At 52.8% G+C, this 14557-nt stretch overlaps 1 protein-coding gene across 1 annotated transcript; it reads left to right on the top strand.

The window, feature by feature from the left end:
* Positions 1-430: 430 nt before the first annotated feature.
* On the top strand, positions 431-10059 carry RHOU (ras homolog family member U). Its single transcript, XM_023240449.2, has 3 exons — positions 431-914; positions 2585-2643; positions 8618-10059. The coding sequence occupies exons 1-3, from the start codon at positions 653-655 to the stop codon at positions 9071-9073; spliced, it is 777 nt and encodes a 258-aa protein (XP_023096217.1). The 5' UTR covers positions 431-652; the 3' UTR covers positions 9074-10059.
* Positions 10060-14557: the final 4498 nt, after the last annotated feature.

Here is a 14557-nt window from a genome sequence, read left to right as displayed (position 1 = left end):
CCGCCCGCGTGGGCGCAACAAGGCGGAACCGCTTCGGTCACTCCGGCGGTGGTGTCAGTCTCGGCCGCCGGGGAGTGGGCGGAGGCTGCCTTCGGCCACCCGTCGCCTCCGGGCCACGCGCCCCGGAGTGGGTGTTCAGGGTCCACCCCCAGAGCGGGCGGCAGCCGCGCCCCCAGCAGCGAGGGTCCGCTCGGCCCGGAGCCGGCGACCGCGCTCCTCACCCGCCCGGCGTAGCACCGCCTCTGGCCCGGGTGCAGGGGCCCGGCGCGCAGGCGGGGGGCGCTGTGGCCTCGGCGCGGGGACAGAGCGGCCGGGCCGGACCCGCCTCTTTCCCCTCCCCTCCCGCCCCCCACGCGTCGTGTCGCCGGGAAGCCGGGAGGAGACAGAGCGCTCGGGCTCCACGGCGCTCGGCCGGCCCGCAGTCCTCTGACCGCGCGGAGCGGAGCCAGGTGGCGCCGCCCGAGCCCAGAGCCGCGACCCGCCCCGGCCGCCTTTGTCTGGGAGCGTGTGGCCTGGAACCGCCGCTCTCGGGGGCCGGGCACGCGCCCACCGCGGTCGGTGACAGCTCGTCCCTCTCGGAGGGCTCCGGGACCGAGGGGCGGGCGGGCCGGGCCCTGCTCGCTCGCGCCTGCACGCCCGAGCGCGCGCACCGATGCCCCCGCAGCAGGGGGACCCCGCATTCCCGGGCCGTTGCGAGGCGCCGCCCGTTCCGCCGCGCCGGGAGCGCGGGGCGCGCGGGGGGCGCGGGCCCGGGGCGCCGGGGGGCCGGGGGCGCGCGGGCGGTGCCGAGGGGCGCGGCGTCAAGTGCGTGCTCGTCGGCGACGGCGCCGTGGGCAAGACGAGCCTGGTGGTGAGCTACACCACCAACGGCTACCCCACCGAGTACATCCCCACCGCCTTCGACAACTTCTCGGGTGAGCGGGGCCGGGGGCGCGGGGCCGCGGTCTGCGGTGCCGATGGCCGCGGGGGGGGGCGGGGAGGGCGGCGCGAGGGTCCCGGGGCGGGGGGGTGGGGGACCGGGAGGGCTCCAGCTGGGAAGCCGACCAGGCGCGGAGCGCCGGGCATTTCCCGAGCCTCGGGGACCCGGCGAGCGCGGAGCCTCCAGAGGCAGTGGGGAACCCTAAAGCCGGAGCCTGGCGGAGGGGGCGGGGTACGGGGGACAGAGCCTACGCGAAAAGAAATGGTCGGGCAATTTAGTAGCAGACGAGCGAGTATCAGACAGGTCGAGTTCAGGTTGCCTGGTCAGTTTGCTGCGTAGGAAAGTTGCGTCAGGTCGACGTTGCTGGCGCCGCTGCCGATTTTCAGTGGGAAGGTGACGCGCAGGTGGCCCTACCTGTGGCCCGGAGAGTCGGTCCTTTCCTTTTGGCGGTTCCCGTGACAATGGGCGTCTCCGCTTTAAAGAGCCACGGAGACGGCAGAAAATACTCGCTTTGGTGAAAACGGCCCTGGTAAAGGCTTCCGTCCGGATTAAACCTGGAGAGTAAACCCAGTTTCTTCCGAGTCCCTCTCCCTTGGCCCCACTGCCCCTACTTCCATCTCCCTGATTGGCTGTGTTTCTGATGGCTTAGTATCTTTTCAGTTATCTCTAAGCTATTTACAGCTCTTAAGTATGGTATGCTGAGTTTTAGTTTGGTAGAAACAAAGATAAAGGGGTTTTCGGGGATTTTTTTTTTTTTTTTTGAAATTCACAAAAACGTGAAAATCCACAGAGGCTAGTGTGAAACATTCCCTCTTGCTCTTCAAGGAAAAAAAAAAAAAAAGAAATGTTTCTTGACCACGTAGTCCCAATGGCAAGAGCTTGGGTACTCTAGATGAAAGTGTGCCACACCTAATGGGTTTGCCACCTAAACAGTTTTGGGTCCCCCCCCCCCTTTCCTCCTCCCAGCTGATCAGTGTAAACATTAAAAGAACTGAGAAAGTTGTACTGAGACAAACTTGGGTGCTTAATTCAAATAGAAACCTCAGGCTGTGCCCTGAGGCAGGCCCCTGCCCAGTACCCCATCCCAGTGGAAAGGTGGACAGGCTTTCTTCTCTTTTTTAATCCTCTCTTTGAGCCGACAGGGTGAGATGAGTAGGGCCCGCTTCCATAAACAGGACAATGCAGGCAGCCTGTGTTTGCTCGTGTTCTCAAAACAAGCTACAATTTTCTGATAAACCATGAAGTCTTGGAACAGATCCCAAGGGAAAACAGAATTATTTGTGAGCCTTCCCACTGAGTTAAAACGGCAAGGTTGGTTCCCATTTACCCCCCAGTGTTGCTTTTAGGTGTTTTGAAACTAGCGTGACAGGCAAATAAATCTTCCGGGGCTGGGAGAAGAGTGCAGGCCCTTCTGGGGTGCCATCCGATGGCTCAGGGGCTTGCGGCCTCATCCCGGCAGTGCCGTGAGGTGCTGGCCCAGGAGGGTTGTATACAAAAGTGCCTGCATGGAGGCCTCCTTGTTTTAGACCAGTCTTTAATTCATTAGGGGACCGAGAATAACCGAAGGGTTTGGAGGGAGACTGGTAGTTGCAGCTAAAACGATGGTTTTCCTGAAAGGGGTTAAAGGACACCCCCCCTGATCATTGTTTTCATCTTGTTTTTAAGCGGTGGTTTCTGTGGACGGACGGCCTGTGAGACTCCAGCTCTGTGACACTGCCGGGCAGGTTAGTGTATCGTCGCGGCTCAGTGGTGGGAAGGGAACCAGCCTTTGAAAAGCCTCAGAATACCCTCCTTGCATAAACGGGGTCATTCTAAAGCCTCAGGAAGTAGACCCACCCCTGAGAGGGTGACGGGGAGGGGGGTAAAGCCCTGAGCTAGTAAAACCGGGTTTGGCCCAGCTTTGCGTGGGCAGGACGGGGACAACAGGGTGAAGAACAGTTCTCTTCTCACAGGCGTTTCTGACCTTATTTACTCTCTGGTTTTTATTAAAAATTATCACTGATGCTCTGTGATCATTACTCAAAGTTAGTTGGCGATGTAATCATTTCATTGGAAGTCAACCAGCCACATATTAAAGAAATTGGCTCAAGAGACAGATGGAGTTTTGGGGCACCGGGGTGGCTCCGTCCGTTAAGCGTCGGACTTCGGCTCAGGTCATAGTCTCGTGGTCTGTGAGTTCGAGCCCCGCGTCGGGCTCTGTGCTGACAGTTCAGAGCCTGGAGCTTGCTCTGGATTCTGTGTCTCCCTCTCTCTCTGACCCTCCCCTGCTCATGCTCTGTCTCTCTCTGTCTCAAAAATAATAAATAAATAAATAAATAAATAAATAAGTAAATAAATAAATAAGAAAAAGATGGCGTTTCCTAAGCCGTGGTTTGACTCGCTAGGGCCACCTTCGTTCCCTGAAGCAGATGCAGGGGTCAAAGCTGTCCTGCACCAGAGTCATGAATGAACCTGGACTTAGTCTTTCCAAATCGTGGGAAGGTTAGGCACTTGGATCGGACACCCAGGGAGCGATGGGGATTCGGGTGTTCCCCGACGAGCTCCAGGGACTCATCATCACCCCGTCCTCCCTTGGCATGGTGCTCGTCACCGAGGTCTCCTCGTTCCCTGTGAGAACCCAGGGTGCTGTCTCTTGAGTTGGTCAGAGTGACAGTTAACAAACACGTAGTCCTTCCTGTACTTTGTTAGAGCAGATGCTGAGGGGCACTTTGTAGGCCCGTAAAAGGGCCCACTTCACTCTCTGAGGTATCGTCACGTGACCTTCCGTGTTTAAGAGGTTGGCCTTCCAGTATTCTCTAGTGCCTCGTCCCAGCCAGGACTTCCACACTGCTCACCTAGCCTGGGGACAGCGAGTTCAAACCTCCAGGTGATACAAGCCTGAGCAGCTCTGGTCTCCAGCTCATCGCTGGTTTGGCGGGGGCCACAGCGGCGGGAGTGGTAGCCCGGCCTCTTCTTTCTCTCCTCATCCTTCCCCTTCAGCCGCAGCAGGGAAAATCAAACACCGTGTGTAGTCTGTGCAACAGAGAACGCAAAGAACACCGCCGTTGCAATGTTTCATCTTTTCTGGACGCCCTCCTCGTATTTATAGCGAACGCTGTATGGCTTTGCATAAAGTGGGAATATTTTTCCTGCTCCATGTCTGATTTTCTGACCTTCCAGGTGAGGTCAGAGGAGCACATCGATAAATATAGGCATCCCTGCTAAAGCAGGAAGGAGCAGCTTAACGGCCCGAGAAGGCACAGTTACTGGGGACCCCTGGGGGGGGGAGCCGGGGAGCAAGCAGCTCAGTGACATCCCTGCCCACTGATGGGGCTCTCCTGTTACATGTTGGTTCTTGCCGCAGACACGGCTTCCTAAGTTGGGGTTCTGCCTGCATGGTGCCTGCCACATAATAGGGCTGAGTCTCGGTTTCGCATGGAGACAGACAAAGGAGAGCTAGGTCTTGGGGAAGTGCTAACTGAGGTCCTGGGCCCGCCCCTCACAAGACTTTGCAGTCTGGAGGGAAGACAGACCAGTGGGGAGAACTTGTGAAAAGAAACCAGCGAAGTTCCATAAGGCGGAAGGCAACGTGGGCTCGGGGTGCAGGACAGGTGGGTCTGGGGAGAAAACCTCTGAGCAGTTTTGGAAGAGGCTTCGGAGTCTCATCGGGACCGCTTTGTGGAAACGATCCTGAATTATTGAGGCGGGGTTTGATTTGTCGAGGTATGGTCTGTCTGAAAGTGGGGGAAGCACGAGAATAATTTTGGAGACATTTTCATGAAGAAATTGTTTAAGGAAATAGAAGGATTTTGGTGCAAGTTGGTACGTTTTGGTTTATTTGGAAATTATTTTGTTTTTTTTTTCTTGCTCTCCCAGTGATGTTTTCGTTGAGATGGACTGAATTTCCTTTTTTTATTTTAATTTATTTTTGAAGGAGAGAGAGAGAGAGAGAGAGACAGAGCATGAGTGGGGGAGGAGCAGAGAGAGAGGGAGACACAGAATTCGAAGCGGGCTCCAGGCTCTATGCTGTCAGCACAGAGCCCGATGCGGGGCTCGAACCCACAAACCGTGAGATCATGACCTGATCCGAAGTCGGACGTTCAACCGACTGAGCCACCCAGGCGCCCCTGGACTGTATTTCTTAACTGACGTATTGGTTAGTAACGCGTACCTTATTATGTAACGGAGGAGGTGACCATCTAAAGACGTGTAGAAAACTAACTTCAAAAACTATTTATGAAACCTACACGGTTGGTAAGATAAAGTCATTTGTCCCCTACACCCCAGGTGTCATTTGGGACTTATTTGGACTCACAGCAAAGCCGGTCCAAGTGGTAGTTCTTTCCCAACTTCCTTAGTTAATCCAGATCTGATAAACTGCCTTTTAAGGGACTTGATTTGACACCTGCTGTATTTCCCTGATGTTGACTCAACCAGTGGAACCCCCCCCGCCCCCACCCCTTCAGGCAGTCCTCACCGTAGCCTTATGACTTGTGTCACGTCTGAGTCCCAACCCAGGGAAACGTGAGCACAGATAGCCCTAACCTGGGGCCCAAATGCCCTGGTTTCATATGGAAGCTCGGAGCAAGAATGCGGCGCTCCTTGGCTGCATGAGGAACTAGAAATCGCTTTTTGTGCCTTCGGGTCTTCCTGTCAGGGAGGTAGGTGAGCGTATGAGACCTTACGAGGAGCTCTTAACACTGGACTCACAGTCTTGAGTGAGAATAGATCGGAGACTGAGGGCTCTGCAAAACATACCTTTGGCAGAAGAGAGAGGACCGTCACTGGAATAGGAGTAGTTCGCGGTGGCATTACCAGGAGAAGCTGAAAGTTCTTCAGCCTTTTGACCCTTGAGGCACTTAGAAAAATCTCTATGGGGGGCGCCTGGGTGGCTCAGTCGGTTGAGCGTCCGACTTCGGCTCAGGTCATGATCTCACAGTTTGTGAGTTCGAGCCCCGCGTCGGGTTCTGTGCTGACAGCTCAGGGCCCCAAGCCCGCTTCGGATTCTGTGTCTCCCTCTCTCTCTGCCCTTCCCCTGCTCTGTCTCTCTCTGTCTCAAAAATAAATATAACCATTAAAAAATTAAAAAAAAAAAAAAAAGGAAAAATCTCTATGGTACCAAAAAAAAAAAAAATCAGGTTGCAGCTTGACCAGCGTTACTGTTGAGCTGCCTGTCCGGCCCGCCCCGCCCCTGATGGAATTCTGTACGTCTTCCTGCCCGACCCGGCAGGTGCATGCCAGTCACTGGGCCTCAGCACACGTCTCCTTGGGGGTGCGTTCCACTGGCCTCGTCCCCCATGTGCACATTGCATTTATTTCAGCAAATATCTAAGGTTTCTGGGCAGGCCGTGAGGAGGAGGGTTTCATTTCTGCTCGGCTCCCGGAGCCCCTTAGCCAGACTCCCCAGAGGTCTGGGGAGCCACATTTCCAAAGGCCTGTCACAGGGCCCAGCCCCTGTGCTTGTCTTTCTTTTTATTGGAAATGCAAGCCCAGATTCCAGGCCACGGCCGAGGGTGACTGCCTTCTCACAGCGAGGTGCAGCTGCCTTTGAGAGCTGCCTTTACGTGGGGCTCCGTCTTGTGCTTTTGCTTTGAGGCCTCCGAGAACAGAAGGAACGTTTTATTACGAGGTCTTCAGAGCGAGGCCGTAGTCTACCTGGTCGGGTTATTCCTCCACACAAAGTTGGCACTAAGGAAGCTAAGTTGTTCTTTTTAAACCGTCGTTTGTAGAAGACACGTGGCAGTGACGTTCCGAAATGCCAGAGTTATTCCTGAGCATTGTAGCTGGCTGACTTCAATATTGTTGGTTGTTGCCCTACAACTGAAATACGAAGCTTCAAATGAAGAAAAAAAAAAAAAAACAGATCCAGGTTTTCTTTACATCTGCAGAAAGGCTGCAGATACGGAATAATGTGCATGTCAGTAATGAAAACCTGGATGACGTTTCACTTTTTCTGGCCACTGGGAAGTGGTCTGTTACAGTCCACTTGCGGATGGCTGGCGCCCACGGACAGAAATTTTATTTTATCTATTTTTTATTGTTTTTAACGTTTATGTATTTATTTTTTTTCATGATCGCTACACCCAGTGGGGGACTTGAACTCACGACCTTGAGATCGAGAGTCCTATATGTCTTCCGACCTGAGGCAGCCAGGGGCCCCCACCGATAGAAATTTAAAAAAAATTTTTTTTTAATGTTTATTTATTTCTGAGAGAGAGAGAGAGACAGAGTGAGAGCAGGGGAGGGTCAGAGAGAGAGGGAGACACGAATCCGAGGCAGGCTCCAGTCTCTGAACTGTCAGCACAGAGCCCGGCGCGGGGCTCGAACCCACAAACCGTGAGATCATGACCTGAGCCGAAGTCAGACGCTTAACTGACTGAGCCACTCAGGCACCCCAGAAATTCTAAATAAGAATGAGATGATGTAAGTATTTTCCTATGAGAGAGGTGAGTGAAAGCTTTCAGTTAGCTGAATATGGGACTCCAGGAGACTATAAAGAAATGCTGATTTGGAGGCAGACATCTCTGCAAGGGCTGAGGCCAGGTCTGTCTGTTCCCAGTGAATCCCCTGGCCCTGCCCGGGGCCCAGTGTCCAGCATGCATCTCTGTGAAGTGGGTGACTATTGCAGATATTCAGCATGATGCTTGGTTTCTATAATGAATTAGAATTATTCCATCCAATTCTCTATATTTTAAGAGTAGGGTGGGTATGCCCTTTCCCTGGTCCTTTATCTTCCCAAAGCGCCATGCGTGGAGGCCCCTGGTATTTGCAGGGGTAAAAAAAAAAGGCTAAAGGAAGTAAGAAAAGGAAGAAAGGAGGGAGAAAAAGAGATCAAGCAAGAAAGAGGAACATCAAGCAAGAATGAGAATGTGTTAACCAGTGTTGTAAGTGATTTGCCAGTGAGGGTGGCCTATGAGAGGTCTCAGCTCCAATTCTGGGTCTGTCCTTGTGTCTGATTAAAATTCTTCCCTGCACTGTGTGTGCCCTGAGTGTGTACAGGTGCAGATAGGTGAGGCGGGCGTCGCTCACAGCTGTCATGGGGACGGGCAAGCCTGGATTCTTTTTTTTTTTTTTTTTAAAGTTTATTTATTTTGAGAGAGACAGAGGCAGCGGCTGGGGGAGGGACAGAGAGAGAGAGGGAGAGAGAGAGAATCCCAAGCAGGCTCCACTGTGTAAGCACAGAGCCCGACAAGGGGCTTGAATCCCCACAACCGTGAGATCATGACCTGAGCCGAAACCGAGTGGGACGGGTAACCGACTGAGCCATCCAGGCACCCTGAGGGCAGGGCTGGATTCTTGAAGACAGGAGCTGTGTTAGACCGGGGCTCACTGGGGTCAGCTTGGAGACCTGGGGATCAGTGTGGATGCTAAGTTTTGGAAGAGTGGCTAAGCACCACAGTTGAGAGAGTAAGTCTGGGTTACTCTGGGCTGAAGGCTAGATGAAGTCAATTTTATTTCTAAAATTCACCCGATGTAAGTACTTTTTCTGTGGTGAGTTGCAAGTGGGTCATGAGTGTCGATGAGAACACCGAACACTTTGGGCAGATTGCGTGGGGCTGGGCGTGTGGGCCCCACTTAGGGAAGCAGCAGGATTGCATTCCCGAGGCCCTGGCAGTGGGCTTGCCATAACCCTTTCCGAGGCAAAAATTGGTAAGGGGGTCTTTTTGCTAATGAGAATGGATTTAAAAAATAACTTTTGGGTGCCTTGATTGGTTGCAGGATGAGTTTGACAAACTCAGGCCCCTCTGCTACACCAACACGGACATCTTTCTTCTGTGCTTCAGTGTGGTGAGCCCCTCATCCTTCCAGAACGTCAGTGAGAAGTGGGTGCCCGAGATCCGATGCCACTGTCCCAAAGCCCCCATCGTCCTCGTTGGAACTCAGTCGGATCTCAGAGAAGACGTCAAAGTCCTCATTGAGCTGGACAAATGCAAAGAGAAGCCGGTGCCTGAAGAGGCAGCTAAGCTGTGCGCCGAGGAGATCAAAGCCGCCTCCTACATCGAGTGTTCGGCCTTGACTCAGAAAAACCTCAAAGAGGTCTTTGACGCGGCCATTGTCGCCGGCATTCAGTACTCAGACACTCAGCAACAGCCAAAGAAGCGCAAAAGCAGGACTCCTGACAAAATGAAAAACCTCTCCAAGTCCTGGTGGAAAAAGTACTGCTGTGTCGTATGATGTTGGCAAGAAACCCGGAAAAGGCAGTTTTTAGATGAAGCCGATATTAGAAGCTATATTAGCTGACGTGACTCCTTTTATTGTGTAGAACCTGGAGAGGAAACGCGTGTGTATGCGTGTAACAGGTGGAGCTCTCAGTTTATGTATTCTTTCTTGCCTTCGACGTTTTTGTTTGTTTCAGCTTAGGGACCAGCCAATTATGCAAGATATTTCTGAAGGGAGTTGAGCAATGTTCCTAACTCTGGAAAAGTAGAGCTCCGAGACCTCGGGATTAATTTATAGCTAATATGAAAGAGACCCGCTCGGATGTGGGTGTCAAGGATGCGACTTGGCCGCCTCATGATGCGCAGAAGGACCAACGGCGAAGTGGTGTGGTCGACCCTCCCTTGATTAAGGGCTGCTCGATGCAAGGACGTTCCGTACGCGGGCCGGCCAGGGAGCACCCGTCAGGATTGCGTTTCAACGTCCACACTTACATTGTCCCGCCTGCAGGGAAGTGAACGTTCTTGAAGGGCCTGCAGCAAATGTTTGTAGGAGACAAAATGACCTTTATTTCCCTTAAGTCAGCCAAAATGTGTACACACACACGCACACGCACACGCGCACGTACGTACGGCTATATTTGCTGCTGATTCAGACTTTTAAACGGTTAATGGGAAAAAGCACGGCCACGAGAAAACAGATATGAGGGAAGCTCAGGTTCCTGCTTTTGTGACTTTTTTGAACAGCTCTCTTTTTGATGATACCCTACTCAGAGATGGGATTTTAACTACGTCTCGACGCCTCTTTGAGGCCACCTGAAAACCAAACGTGAACATCTCTTGAAACCCGTTTTAAAATGGGTGTCTCTTGAAACCCGTTACGACAACCAGTGAAGTCCACAGATGCCTTTCAGGGACCTGGCAGCAGGGCCCGGCGCTGTGTGTCACCGGGCTCGTGGGGCTGGTCTGCTGCGGCCGGCCGGGGAGGGGGGGGCGGTGGGGTGGGGGGTGGGGGGGTGGACCACAGCCCCCTCGCGAAGCTGCATCCTTCCTGTGGGACAGCCAGAAAACCATATGCTTGTGAACCATTTGTGTTCTTCAAGGTGGCAGGTTTTTAGAGCTTAGTCTTCTGGAGAAAACAAGTGCCGTATCAGAAGAATAGTTTTCCTTTTGTGATGGCGGTGCTTCCGAAGTGCCAAAAAAGGGGTAGCCTGGCGCGTTGAATTATCACGTCCGGTTGCAGTGGGTGACACAGATTCACCAAAGTCGGCTCAAAAGCTAGGGAAGAGCTCTGCAGAGCCAGCGGAGAGAAGCGTCTCCTCTTTCCGTGGGTCTTGCGTTGTCTTTTTTATATTTAACAAAACTAATTTGTGTTTTTCTACGGAAGAAATAAAAGATCGGGACGGGGCTTCTTTCGCCTCTGTTAGTAAATCAAATGAACGGATTTCCTTGTTTGAAAATTAAAACACAGGGGTTGTTTGCCATTTATTTTTCCATCCGTTGAAATTGATGATCCGCTGTTTCCTGAGGCATTTAGTTCTAACCTGAGGGAATAACGTTACTTCATTGTGAAAATGCTCCAGACGGACTTCCCGAAAAGCACTCTTGCCTGCCTGGCCCACCTATCTGTGAGAATAGCTTTCCGGGCTGGGCTCCGCCCGCCCTGCTGTGCAGACCAGGTGGGAGAGGCGGTGGAATTATTTGGGGAGTCATTCTAAACAGTGTTTTTGTATTTAAACAAATGTCGTGGAGTGCAATGCAAATTAATTTTTAAGTCGGAACACAAAACTTGGAAGAAATTTTATGCATGTGATAGCATGTGGGGCAGCTCTTGGCCTCCCTGGAGAGGCCACGGGCACCCTCTGCCTTGGAGGGCCACTGGTTGAAAGCTGTTGGTGAAAAGCGCCTGTGTGGCCCAGTTCTGAAAGCTTTACGCAAGCGCTTTATTTCTAACCCAACTTGATACAACCTGTACCGTTGGCGCTAAAAATCTCGAGGGTTGACCTTTAAACACCACCGTTTTTCATATGTTGCTGCGTTTTATAGAACAGTAAAGGTACGATTGATTGTACTTAACGCTTTCCTCCATTCTTGTTTCTTTGTGTGACTTGGGCAGAAACGTTTTTAATTTTTTTTTTTTCCCCAACGTTTATTTATTTTGGGGACAGAGAGAGACAGAGCATGAATGGGGGAGGGGCAGAGAGAGAGGGAGACACAGAATCGGAAACAGGCTCCAGGCTCTGAGCCATCAGCCCAGAGCCCGACGCGGGGCTCGAACTCACGGACCGCGAGATCGTGACCCGGCTGAAGTCGGACGCTCAACCGACTGTGCCACCCAGGCGCCCCAGGCAGAAACGTTTTTAAAAGTACGTCTTGAGGTAAACGTAAAGTTGATCCACTTCAGAGCTCAACCATCGTTAAACTTGCAGCTTGGTATTGCAGAGGAGATTTTATGAGTCGTGCTTTAAGAAGATGCCGCCTTCGCTTAACTCCTACGGTGTAGGCCAGTCATGATTTAAAAATACAATATACTTCCCAAGTGTTTTCTCTCTTTTTTACCACGTATGTGGAAGCGAACCTTTTGTAATGTTCTCTGTGTTTGACAGACTTCAGAGAAGCCACGCAGCTATTACCCAAGCCAAAATGAAGGCAGAGTCTTCTCCCCGACTGTCGTAACCTGGTGCCTTACCAAGTCGTGCTTCTCTCTTTCTCAAGCGTCAATGATGTTGAGCAGGACGCTGTCCTTGAAGATGCTATGAACGAGGTGGTATGAAATAAATTCTGACCTACAGATACAACTGCGCTTGCCTTTTCTGCCCAAGAGCGTCAGTGGAGGAGGAAGGTCGGCCCCGTCGAAAAGCAGGCCGGTTGGCAAGCCTCAGGCTTCCGTGCTGGGAAGCTGGAAAAGCCCAGAGGCATTTTGGGAATCCTCCCTAACCAACATTAAGTGCTTATTGAAAATGGGGTTTTGAGAATTCTGGGGTCACGGTCTGACTTCGGCGCTCTCTGACGTCAGACGCAGGTGTCTGTAGTGGATCACGTGCTGGTGGCCCGTGTGTGTCCCCGACAGGAGCACTGTTCTTGGAGCCAAAGGTCTAGGCTCAGAGAAGCACGTAGTGTCTGATGATGGGGAGGTCCCTGGGTGTGAGCCTCCGTTCCCTTACGTGTGAAAGTACTTCCCCCCCCCCCCCCCGCCCTGGTTATTTGAATCCTGAATGAGAACACATGTGCACATGTGGGGTAGATGGCCAAGATCTGGAATAGCCATGAAAGGGGTTAGAAGGTGCCGTGGGCCCCACTGGCTTTGCAGTGGAGACCAGCAGGGCTCAGGGTTCCCCGTCTCCGAGGGCTGGGAGGTGCCCACGTGGTGTATGTGAACTTGTGGTCAGCCTTCCCATCGTGCCGCCAGGATGCAGCCCTTACACCAGGGGAGGTGGCCCTGAGGACAGGAACATTCTGAGAGGCCAGATGTCCTCCTGCTTCCACCCTTCAGCCTCAAGGGTCATCTAGTGAAGGATGGGCCTGTCCACTCCATACCCCACGGAGCCTCTGAGGCCAGGCTTTGACTTTTCATGCACCCTGGAAGGCTGTGCAGAGAGCAGTTAGATTACTGACCACCTGCATGTGCCCCGAAGTGCTAAAACCCAGCTTGCCCTCACTGGCCTCCACAGGCAGCCTCAAGCCAGCTCCGAGGGACCTGGAAGTTTCTCTTCACCCAGCCCCAGTTTGCCTCCCGTATCCAGGATAGGTCTTCCCAGGCTACGTGGACAGAGCACGTGGTAGGAAGTAAATTCGGACCTGTGGATGTCACTGTACTTGCCTTTTCGACCAAAGAATGTCATTAGAATGACAGTCCCTGCGGATCTTCTTTCTGGTCAGCGAGATGTAAATATCCCGGAGATATTTACAAGACCTGAAGGAGGTGGGAGAATGACAAGCATCCTGGGAGAAAAGTTTCATGAAGGGAACATGGTTGTGATTCCTTAAGCAGCTTAAACGTCCTGCGTCTAAACTTTAGCAGCTGTAGGGGCATAAGCACGGCACCTACCCCCGTGGGCTGGTGGGGTTCCGAGTGTAACGTGCGACTGTGCCGGAAGTGCCCGGTAAATGTCGCCTCGGATTGGTCTTGTTGGGAAGTTCCGTGGGGAAGCTCATTTCTTTCACAGCGGGACGCCTACGTGATTAGCTTACAAGTGGCCCCTAATGGCTCTCATCGTCATCCCTACTAATTTTGGGTGAGGCTTCTGCTTTTTATGGGTGAGAGCACATCTATGTTTCATTTTTTACGAGATCGGAGCAAAGCAATATGAATTATTTCCAACAGTCCCGGAACAGAGGTGCTGCCACTTGGGGAGCTGGGCCTGCTGGGGGCGGCCACCCACTGGGGGGATACCGGGGACACGTGTGTGCACGTGCGTGTGCTGGTCCCCCAGGAGGGGAAGATGGCATTCAGCCCGTGAAGGTGCTTTGGTGAGTCTGAGTGAGACGACAACGTAAGATTTGTGCGGAAGGGAAGGATCCTGCTGCTGGGGTGTCCCTTGATTCCTTTCACGCAAGAAGCTCTTGCTAGCACATTCGGCTTTGTGAATCCAGAGTCCTTTGCCCACCCGAGCCAACCAGGCTCCCCTGTGCAATCCGAACAACACAACCGAGTCTTGAAGAGACACGGTCTGCCTGCGAGAGAGGCACGTGGGGGTGGGGAACCTGACGTGCATCTCCAACCAGATGTGTGTCCTCTAAATTGCATTCAGTTCCCTTGACTGTCCCACAGATACTTCATTCTGGCAGTTTCCATTCGCTACTTTGACAAATTAACTACGAACTTAGGGGCTTAAAACAATACAGATTTTCTTACCTGACGGTCCCGGAAGTGGGAAGTCGAAAATGGGTCTTACTGGGCTAAGATCAAGCTGATGACCGGCCTGTGTTCCTTCCTGGAGGCTCTAGGGAGCCATCTTCTTTCTTCTTCTAAGCTCTGGAGCCCATCTGCGTTCCTTGGCTCACGATTCTCGCCCGCCTTCAAAGCCAGCAATGGCTGGTCAGGTCTTTCTTGGCATCCTGCTGACACTGACTCTTCCGCCTCTGCTTTCACACTTAAGGAACCTCATTATTATGTGGGGCCTCCTTGGAGAGTCCAGGGTAATCTCCCCACGTCAGGGTCCGTGGATTAGCGGTTTCAATCTCATCTGCAGCTTCCGTTCCCCTTGTGGACATTCTTCTGCTGACCACACTCCCGTCCGGGAGGTCAGCTCATGGCTCCCCAGATCGTTACCACCTCTTTCGTTAGGGAATGTCCAGAAACACAGCAGTCAGCAGCCTTGTCGGTCAGACATGGGCAAACGTTGGCAAGGCCCCCTTTGGCTCAGCCGGCCAACGAAGGATAGATGTCCAGGGTGAGAGCTACTGAGGGGAGCAGTCAATGACTGAATATTTCTGGTCCCACTGGCGAAAACACCTCTAATGTGACCTGCGTGAAATCTTGTCTCACCTTTATCTCACGAAA

Source organism: Felis catus, chromosome D2 (assembly GCF_018350175.1).
Source record: "Felis catus isolate Fca126 chromosome D2, F.catus_Fca126_mat1.0, whole genome shotgun sequence".
Classification (NCBI taxonomy): Eukaryota; Metazoa; Chordata; class Mammalia; order Carnivora; family Felidae; genus Felis; species Felis catus.
The sequence above is the reverse complement of the archived record's forward strand: the minus strand, read 5'-3'. Positions and strand labels throughout refer to the sequence as shown.

Coding starts and splice junctions, on each gene's coding strand:
- RHOU (XM_023240449.2), top strand. CDS start 653: ATGCCCCCGCAGCAGGGGGACCCCGCATTCCCGGGCCGTTGCGAGGCG. Junction 915..2,584: donor CGCCTTCGACAACTTCTCGG/GTGAGCGGGGCC, acceptor CTTGTTTTTAAG/CGGTGGTTTCTGTGGACGGA. Junction 2,644..8,617: donor TCTGTGACACTGCCGGGCAG/GTTAGTGTATCG, acceptor GATTGGTTGCAG/GATGAGTTTGACAAACTCAG.